The sequence below is a fragment of the Orycteropus afer genome, unplaced genomic scaffold, assembly GCF_000298275.1.
Source record: "Orycteropus afer afer isolate SDZICR_OR568_19922 unplaced genomic scaffold, OryAfe1.0 scaffold00247, whole genome shotgun sequence".
Lineage (NCBI taxonomy): Eukaryota > Metazoa > Chordata > Mammalia > Tubulidentata > Orycteropodidae > Orycteropus > Orycteropus afer.
The window spans coordinates 668,228-678,930 of NW_006921834.1; the positions used below are offsets into that span (position 1 = coordinate 668,228).

The 10,703-nt window shown below is 35.8% G+C and overlaps 1 protein-coding gene across 1 annotated transcript; it reads right to left on the bottom strand.

Annotated features, from left to right (window-relative positions):
• Window positions 1-259: 259 nt before the first annotated feature.
• Window positions 260-1,210, bottom strand: LOC103204302 (olfactory receptor 12-like). Its single transcript, XM_007949455.2, has one exon. It carries the CDS (start codon window positions 1,193-1,195, stop codon window positions 260-262), a length of 936 nt encoding a protein of 311 aa, XP_007947646.1. The 5' UTR covers window positions 1,196-1,210.
• Window positions 1,211-10,703: the final 9,493 nt, after the last annotated feature.

The following is a 10,703-nucleotide window of genomic DNA, read 5'->3' on the forward strand; positions in this document are numbered from 1 at the left end:
AAATTACATATATATCTATATTCTCATGAATATTGCTTTGTAAATCATATGTTGGATGTAATAATAAGAAAAAAGATAAATAGAACTCTCAGGAAACAAATTTTGTCCACTAACTGATGATTTCGAAAAGAAGGTTGGGCAATCTATATCCGCAGTGATACCGCTTTGGAAACCCAAGGAGGGGTCTCTATGAGTCATGTCCGACTCAAGGGCACATTAACAACAACAACTAATGATTTGAAAACCATTAATGAGAGGCTCATTTCCCACATAGTATGCTTTTCACAGCATCTTTCACATCTCTGTTTCTCAAACTATATATTAGAGGGTTGAGCATTGGTATTATAAGTGTGTAGAACACAGCAACAATCTTGTTTTGCTGGGGTGAGGAGATGGCCCCAGGTTGAGCATATATGAAGAACACAGTCCCATAGAATAAACTCACCACTGCTACATGGGAGCCACAGGTGGAGAAGGTCTTACTCCTGCCCTGAGTCGAGGGGATCTTTAGGACAGTTGAGAGGATATAAGCATAAGTTATCAAGATAGCAGTTGTTGTAGTGATGATAATAAAAGCAGAGAGAACAAATAGCACAATTTCATTCACAGAAGTGTCAACACATGAGATTTTTATCAGGGCTGGGACATCACAGAAAAAGTGATCCAGTCTGTTTTCTTCACAGAAGCGCAAACTGAAGGTAAAACCAGTTTGGACTATGGCATTAATGCTTCCACAGATATAGGAGCAAGTTACCAACAGAATGCAGACTTTCTGGGACATACGTATAGGGTAAAGGAGGGGAGAACAAATGGCTGAGAATCGATCAAATGCCATCACAGCCAGAAGAAAACCTTCTGTTGTGACAAAGAGAGCAAAAAAGAAAAATTGAGCAGCACAACCATTGTAAGAAATTTTCTTTTCATTCGGTAAGAAGTTGGCTAGAGTTTTGGGAGCAATCACTGTGGAATAGCAGAGGTCTAAATAAGATAAGTTTCTGAGGAAGAAATACATAGGGGTGTGAAGTCTGAAATCCACCTTAATGACAGTTACCATGCTGATGTTTCCCACCACAATGACCATGTAAATTAGCAAGAACACTAGGAACAAGAGGATCTGGAGCTCTGGATGGGTTCTGAATCCCAGCAGAATAAATTCAGTCACCTCTGAGTAATTCCTGTTCAGCTTACTCTTCATGGCTGGAATGTAAGTGCAACTGGAGGGACAGAAAACAAAAGAAAGAAACAAGTAACCAGAATCTTTTTAATTTTAGTAAAAATAACAACTGGTGAACCAGTATGGAAAAAATTTTGCTTCATCATGTTGTTGTTGTTGTTGTTGTCATTTGCCATCGAGTCGGACCTGACTCATAGCGACCCCTCCTTGGGTTTCCGAGGTAGTGCCTCTACAGAAGTAGATTGCCCAACCTTCCTTCTGAGGAGTGGTTGGTGGGTTTGAACCTCCAGCCTTCTGGTCAGCAGTCAAGTGCTTTAGGCACTGTGCTGCCAGAGCTTCATCATATTGTTCCCAGTTATGTTCCAAAACAGCAATGACTGTGAAGACTGGATTACTATATGAACAGGTTTTCCTAGTTAACAGTCAATTTTATTGGTTAACCATTAAATATACCTATTTGCAAATGATGCACATTAGCCCTCTAGGGTATGCTCTGGAAAAACAGAGATTCTGGGAAATATCTGAAACCCACAGTTCTTTTTGATTTCTTGAGTCATTACCAGTTTTCTGCCATTGAAAATTACCTCTCAGAATGAAGGTTATGTCTCACTGATGGTATGAGTCAATTCAGATTTTCATTTAGAGGGAAAATCTGGCTCAATTGATAGTCTCATTTTCTTAACAAAAAATAGTGATTTTAGTCTTCTTTATTTGCTCTAGGAAAATAATATACAATTATATATGTCTTATAGTAAGTAGAAGGAGGGTAGCAGTCATTATAAATCATCCTGATAAATCAAAGTTTTGTCTTATGCTACATTAACCTCATGTCTTTGTTTCTTCCTTAGTTTTGTCCCTACAGCTCTTTATAGGTGCCCTGGTGGCACAGTGGTTAAACACTCAGATGCTAACTGAAAGGTAGATGGCTTGAACCTACCAGCTGCTCCCCAGTAGAAGGATGTGGCAATCTGCATTCATAAAGACTACAGCCTTAGAGACCCAAAGGAGCAGTTCCATTCTGTCCTATAGGGTCTCTATGAGTCAAAATATTTTTTTTGTTGTTTGTTTTAATGGTTGTATGCAGTCTTACTGGCATAGTTTATGTGCTAAAAGTGGAAGTAATTCTTGCTTACATTCACTGAACTCACTGAAATCAGGCTTGTATTATCTTCCTTTCTCCAGTTCTTCTGTTTTTCCTTTCTTCTCTGTTTTTTTCCCCTTTGGATTTTGCAAATTGGAATGTAAATTTAGCATTCTAAGATCTTGGTCAGAGAATTTTCTCTTTTCAGATATGTTGTTGTTGTTGTTATGCACTTTGGAGTCAGACCTGACTCATAGTTACCTTCCTTGGGTTTCTGAGGCGGTATCACTACGGAAGTAGATTGCCCAACCTTCCTTCCGAAGAGTGGCTGGTGGGTTTGAAGCACCAGCCTTCTGGTTAGCAGTCAAGTACAAAGACAAAGATCTATGCATCTGTTGTCACTCTGAGTCAGAGCCAATTTGACAGCACCTAACTACAACGTGCATATGAATAATAGAAGGCACACGGGATAATTCAAGGACAGCTACAAATGAAAAATGCAATAAACATGTATTTACACAAGCTTAAATTGTATTTATTTTGGTTTATGTTATTATGACCATAAAGTGTTCTTAAATAAAATACAGTGGAGAAATAAAGAAAGTAATTTTTATAAATTTTATAAATGGGGAAACTGAGACAAAAATTTAAATCGCTTCTCTGGATTAAGATTGATCAGCATACTGGTTTACCATTCAAACTCTAAAATTTAATGTAAGTTTAAGAAAAACTGACAAATTACAAATTCAACAATTCTCAAAACATGAAAATGTCACATTGTAAATTTTATTGTTATAGTTTCATCAATATTTTGGCATTATTTTAATGCAGTTTGGACCTATGGAAATACATAAAAATCAGTTTGGTTTGGTTTTAAATTCTACTTTTTTAAAAAAAATTTAACATAAATGCTGATTGGTTCTAGAAAGCCAAAGAATGGTCAAAAGAATGGCTGACAGAGCCCATCAACTACAAAACTGCATATTTTACATGAAAAGGTCCTGATTTGGATGGTATAAATGAAAAAAATAAATAAATAAATAAAAGGAAAAATGAAATACAATCTAAAAGAAAAGGGTGTAGGGAATAAACAGTAGGTAAATAGAAGATATCATCAAGAATGAATGCTACTTCTTATGTTATTAAACACTTTCCCGTATGCAAAGTCAAGTGCATGCATGAAGAAACAAAAATATGAAAGGATGCAAACCTTTGTTTAATAAGAAGTCTCTCTGCAACAGATATTGCTTTTCCTCACTGTCAAGATCATGGTTCAATTTACTAAGATAAACAAGCAGTAGTGAAAATTGTACCTTATATCTTTTTATTATTATTATTATTAACATACTTTTTCATTGACTGGACCAACAAAGAGATGTGAGGCGAATCCTCAGAGAAATTCTCTCATGAGGAGAGAAATCACAGTGGTGGACGTACCCACTGCAGGATATTCACCAGGGACTCCCAGTCCCTCTCACCAGTCAAGAGTTTTGTGTTAAACTGCAGAAAGAGAAATGAGAGATGAAATATTAATTAGTAAACTTACAAGGCATTTGGAAATTTAGAAGAGTTCTCTGGAGGACATGTGAGCTAATCTTCTGATAATAGAAAAGAATAATAAAATAAACAAAATTGGATAAAAAGTACTCGATTCTCTTCATGGTTTACACGTTATTTACTATTTTTCATTTTAATTAATTACAATCCTCACTCTGAGCAATTTATTTTCTTATCTCCTTTATAGGTATACCATACTGTAGTTTGTCAAGATTCACTTAAAAACATAGAAACCATTCTAATAAAAACAGGAAAATTCATACAGGGAATAGGCTAAATAATCAATGAAACAACTGAAATAATTAAAACGTAATATTGAAGTGACACAGAGATTAGTAATAGATGGTCCTACCAATGATGTATGATTTCAAGGCACAAGAGGAGGTGGTGGACCTGAAATTTCTCCAAGAGTGAGAGCCACACTGAGTTTGGCTAGCAGAAGCTAGGGCCAAAGTGAAAAAACACCTCAAGAAGCAGACAGAAAGAGAAATAACCTCTTTACATGCTTCTTCAACTGTGCCTTTTAGTGTTGAAATGGCCATAGACAATATGTAAACAAAAGGGTATAACTGAACTTGCTGACCTCTGCTTTAGAGTATAAAAGATCCCTTAACTAAAATTTTAAGAAACAATCTTACCAAAAAAAAAAATTAAATTTCAAGACTCTTCAACAGTTACGTGCTGTGTCTTCATAAGAATTTGGTATCTTCTTGAATCAATTTCTCTACTAATAAAGAATATGGTTTATCTGTCTAGTGTAGATTACATTTTAAAATACTACAAGTTATCTTAGTAACAACAGAATAAAGTTCTAAACTGATATCCACTGAAAATACTGCAGGTTACCCAACACTTTATTTACAAGTAGATACTGGGTTTTAATGAAACAATCATAGAGCTAAAAGACAGAAGTCTCCAAATCACTGAAGGAAACATAAATCTGTAACAGCTTCATGGTTTGAGGATTTTCTGCCAAGTGTTAAAGACTTGTCCTTTTCAATTTTTTCACTTGTCTTTAATTTGTTCATTCATATGTTAACATGATACTACTCAAAATTTCTCATTTCCTGTAATCAGTGATTAAACAATTTCTGCTACAAGAAGACAATAGCTAAGTAAGGCAATGGATAGTTGGTGATAATCATGTCTGTGACTCATACATCAATGAAAAAAAACATGGTATCCTTCCTCAGTTACAGGAAAAGCTTGTAAAAAATATTCCACATCTATTTATGTTATGCTTTATAAACCAATTTTAACGTATTGATTAGATTTTTAAGTGTAATAATGCTTAGTGATTTTTAATGATTATTCTAGGGGTAAACAATATATGCTCTTTCTTAACTTTTCATTGGCTGTTTTAGTTAATAGACTATTAGTTTCATGGGAGCTTTAGAAACCTTTCCACATGTAAGTGTGTTCACCACTGTGCTGCTATGATTATGCTATAGTTGTCATGTGTATATCTATGTGAATTATAAGCCTAAACATAGCTTTATAATTTTGGCTTTAAACACTCACATGTTTTTCAAAGATTTTGTTGTTGTTGTTGTTATGTGCCGTCGAGTCGGCCCCGACTCATAGCGACCCCTCCTTGGGTTTCCGAGGCAGTATCACTATGGAAGTAGGATTGCCCAACCTTCCTTCCGAGGAGTGGCTGGTGGGTTTGAACCGCCAGCCGTCTGGTTAGCAGGCAAGTGTCTTAGCCACTATGCTACCAGAGCTCCCTTTTCAAAGATAGTAACAGAAAAAAAATTGCTTTTATATTTGTTCATATATTTACAAATCCCTGCATTTTCCATACATCTCTACAGATTCTAGTTCACTGCTATCTCCCTTTAGTGTGAAGAATGTCCCTTAGCATATCTTGGAGTGAATATTTGGCATAATGTATCCTCTTGGTTTTCCCTTATCAGAAAAGGGCTTTACTTTTCCTTAAATCTTAAATTGTATTCTTCCTGGATACAGCATTTTGATTCCGTCCGCAACACACACAACCTTAAAGCACTTTAAAGACATTGCTTAACTAACTTCTGACTTCCACAGTTTCTGAAGACAATTCTATAGTTATTAGAATTGTTCTTCCCCAATATAAAACTTGACATTTTCTCTGGTAACTTTCTGTTTTTCTTTCCTTTTTTATTCTTTTTTCTGATTTCTTTTAGGTTACATCACTTTAGTATGCCATTTTCATTTATATGCTTTTACAAATCATTTTTGTTTTTATCTGTTATGACTACACGGAACCCTAGTGGTACAACAGTTAAGCACTCAGCTGCGAACTCAGCGATTGGAGGTTGAGAACCATGCGGCAGCTGTCCAAAAGAAAAGACCTGGCAATCTGCTCCCATAAGGATTACAACCTAGAAGACTATGGAGCAGTTCTGTTTTGTCACATGGGAATGCTATGAATTTCAATTGATTCAATGACACCTAACAACAAAGAGTGACTACATATCTTTGTTAATGTATATGCGCATTCTTGTTGTTGTTGTTGTTATGTGCCGTCAAGTAGGACTCGACTCATAGCGACCCCTCCTTGGGTTTCCTAGGTGGTATCACTATGGAAGTAGATTGTCCAACCTTCCTTCTGAGGTTTGAACCACCAGTCTTCTGGTTAGCAGTCAAATGCCTTAGGCACTATGCTACCAGAGCTCCTGTATGTGTGTTAGTGGATGCTTTATGGATAATATATGTACTTAACTTCTCACTATCTACTTAGAGTCAATATTTTACCACATTTTTTTAACATAATTATTACCATAAAGGTCTTATATCCTTCCCCTTTATATTATAATTCAACTTAACTCACTGCCCTCCAGTTGTTTGGACTCATGGAAACCCTTCCTTGGGTTTCCGAGGCAGTATCTCTACAGAAGTAGATTGCCCAGTCTTCCTTCCGAAGAGGGGCTGGTGCACTTGAACCGCCAGCCTTCTGGTTAGCAGTCAAATGCCTCAGGCACTATGCCACCTTATATTATAGTTGTCTTATATATCAAATGTATATTCTTTGAAAATCCCATTAGACAGTATTATAATTTTTGCTTTAATCTAATGAATATATTTTTTCTTTTGGTTTGTTTGTGGGCTTTTTGTTATATTTTATAGATTTCAATTTTTTGAGTGCTTACATATTTAAAGAAAAATTATATAGAAAACAGTTTCCATATACTGTCTCTTCTCCACACTTTTTTTTTCCATAATTAATATCTTGAATTCATATGGTATATTTCTCACAATTGAGAAACCAATTCTTCCAAATTACTATTAACTAAAGTTCATAGTTTTCATAGGTCCCTGGTGGTTTAGCTGCACTACCAAGCTAAACATTTGTAGTTTGAACCTTCCCAGTGGTGCCACAGAAGGCCCTGGTGATCAGCTTTTGTAAAGTTTATAACCAAGAAAACCCTATGGAGCACAATTGTACTCTATAACACACACAGTCTTCATGAGTTGGAATTGATTTGATGACAGGAGGTTTGCTTTATGGTTATAATTTGTTAAGAACGAATAAGAATCCATTCTTGTGTTGTACAGTCCTATGAGTTTTGACAAATATATGATGTCATATGTGCACCATTACAGTATCCTACAAAATAGTTTCACTGCTCTAAATATGCCCTTTGTTCCACCTATTTATCTCCCTCCTCCTGAACTCAAGAATCATGGATCTTTTTAGTGTCTCTATAGATTTGCCTTTTCCAGATGCCACAGAGTTGGGAACATGCAGTAGGTACCTTTTTCAGACTGGCTTCTTTCACTTAATAATACCCTATTAAGATCCCCTCTTGTCTTTTCATAGCCTGATACCTCATTTCTTTTAATCACTAAATAATACTCCGTTGTATGGATGTACCACAGTTTATCCATTCGCCTACTAAAAGACATCTCAGCTGCTTCCAATATTGGGCAATTATAAACAAAGCTGCAATAAAAATTCATGGGCAGACTTGTTTTGTAGAGTTGTGCTTTCAGCACAACAACAACATGGTAAACCTATGTTTAGTTTTTCTCAGGAACTGCCAGACTATGTTCCAAAGTTATAACATTTTCATTCCCACCATCAATGAGTAAGAGTCCCCAGGTGTATTTTTTAAAAAACCTCAGGGGACATGAAGATTACATTGTTTCCCAAAACATTTAGTGATTACCTTGTGCTTCCTTCATTTTTGATGTTGCACGTTTCTTCTCCAGATCTTTTTCATAAAGATCCAATTATTTTTTTTTTTCTTTTTAAAAGTAGAACAGATGGCAACAAATAACCATACTGTTTGAGAAGATGTTATTTTCACTGGATATAGATTTTTAAGGTTACCATTGGGGGGAGGGTTGCTAAAAACATATGCCACTTCTTTTGGCCTCCAAGTGTTTAGGGTGAAAAATCTATACACATGTCATATATTGTTTCCTTAGTTACAATGCTTACCAGTGATATGCTTGGCTGTGTCTGTTTTTAACATACACATCCACATACACATACAGTCATTAATTATCAGTCCTTTTTGGTTTGTTTGGCTTGCTTTTCTCTGAGCTATTTAAATCTCTAGATTTATGCCTTTTGCCAAATTTGTGGTAGGAATTTTAAACTGTCTGTTAAGTGTCTTTTCGTAAGCAAAATAAGAATTTCCCCAGTTCCTTGTATATTGAGTAATTTTGTATTATGTCCTAAATATTTTGAATATTTTGAGACTTTGGGTTTTGTTTAAATCCTATGATATATGTTGATATTTTTGTGTTATCAGAGAATCAACCTAGCTGAGTTTAATTCACAAGTTCTGACCAGCCTTCTTGAGGTTGTGGTTTGAATGTTATTTCCATTTTGTGTTTTTTTGCAATGTTATTCTGATCTACCCCATGTATGCACCGCCTAGTGGCCAATTTGGAACCTGAGCAGTTGACTCTCTGCTCAGTCCTCATAGTCTTTATTATGTCATTTCCTATCATGTTTTGGCATGTACATGTTAGGAGTGAACCCAGAAATTCATAAACAGCCTTATTGGCTCACTTTCCCACAACCTTCTTTCTTTGATCTTCTCAGTACTTTGTTCCCTTGTTGTTGTTGTTGTTTGCCGTCGAGTCGGCCCCAACTTATAGCAACCCCTCCTTGGGTTTCTGAGGCAGTATCACTACGGAAGTAGATTGCCCAACCTTCCTTCCGAGGAGTGGCTGGTGGGTTTGAACCATCAGCCTTCTGGTGAGCAGTCAAGTGCCTTAGGCACTATGCTACCTTAGCTCTTTCTTTTTCAGTCCTCTGGACATTTCTGAGGACTGCATTATCCTTCTATGTCATGTACTTCCTATGACTCTGCCTGTGTCCAGGGCCAAAGAATGAGAGGACAAAAAGAAAATAAGAAATAGGCATTTACCCTATCTTCTTGAAACCAACAAAGAGAAATTTTCTCCTCCAAACAGCATTAAGTGCCTGTGGGTTCCCACTTCTGCTACTATCAGTGGACTGCTTTCCTCTTTATTGAGTCTGACCTAGAGCGTTTTTCTGGAGCTCTGTCTGTTCATTCTCAAAGCAGACAAACCAGTTTAGTCATGGCCAATGAAGCAAAATCAGAACAGACTCAAATTTTAAAAATATGAGTGATCTAGAAGACTAATTGGAATGGGAAAAATTACACATTGAAGCCCTGGAAGGGAGATTCAGAAATGGAGAAATGAGCCCTTTCAGGAGTTTAATGTGTGGCAATTGGATTATTGCCTGTTTCAAACTGTATTGCTTTTACTTGACTGGACCTTCTTCTCCAATTAGATTTGCAATACATTTTTTAGTGGTCACAGAGCATCTTTTAATTTTTTAAAAAAATTTTATTCTGTGATTCTATTTCATTTGTTTCAGTTGTTATATCTTCAAATGCATGATCTTTTCATTTGCAATGGTTAATCTGCATTTAATTCCAATTTATTTTTAGTTCACACGATATTTTTTTTTAATTTTAGCATTTTCATCTGTTCCTTTTCTCCAGTCTCCATTTCTTTTCTCATCATATTCATATTTGCCTTTAAATCCATGTTAATATTTAAAATAGTGATGTTATAGTTTGTCTACTAATTCATCTCTGTCATATGTGCATATGTTTTTGTTGACTGACTTCTGGCGATGTGGTCATATTTATATGCTTCTTCAATTGTCTAGTCATTTTTGGTTATATGTCAAACACTGAAATGTTTTAATATTCAATGTTTGATTTCATTTTCTTGGTCTTTCCCTTGTAGTCCTTTTATAGAGTATAAGAATTTGTTTTGGTAGACAGTTAAGTTACTTGAAGAGATCAATTTTATTCTAATGAAGGTTGCTTTAAGGGGTTTCAGGGATGTTTTTCAGCAGCATGTATTATACAGCCAGTTTAGCTCAACTTTTACTGTGTTCTCATTGGAGTCTAAACTGACTGTCCTATGGAGTCAATGAGGTCTTTCCACTTTGGGTATAAAACTTCAGTTTCTCAAACCTGTACATAGGGTCAAAATTGTTAGGCTTACAGCTGCCAAGTAGTTTTTCTCTCTAACAGTTTGTTTTGTTGTTTTTTTCCCAGAGTCATGGATTTTTATCCCATTCATAGATAGATTAGTATCCAGCCAAAGATTCAAGGTGATTGACTTTCTGATTTCTAGAGCTTTCTCAGCATTGCTCTTTCCTCTCTTGTAGGCTGATTTACAAATTTGAATTGCCTTCACCTTTCTTAAATTTAACCTGATGTCTCAACTTAGTGAGTTCATCAGGCTCTACTTTCATGACTTTCTCCCTGACTCTCCTACAGTCGCAGTACGTACTTCATTTGCTTCCAATCCCTCAGTGATTAGAGACACTCACACCTTATTGTAAAAAAATCTGAAAACAGTTATTTATACATTTTGCCCAGTTTTTAGTTTTTTTGTGATGGAGAC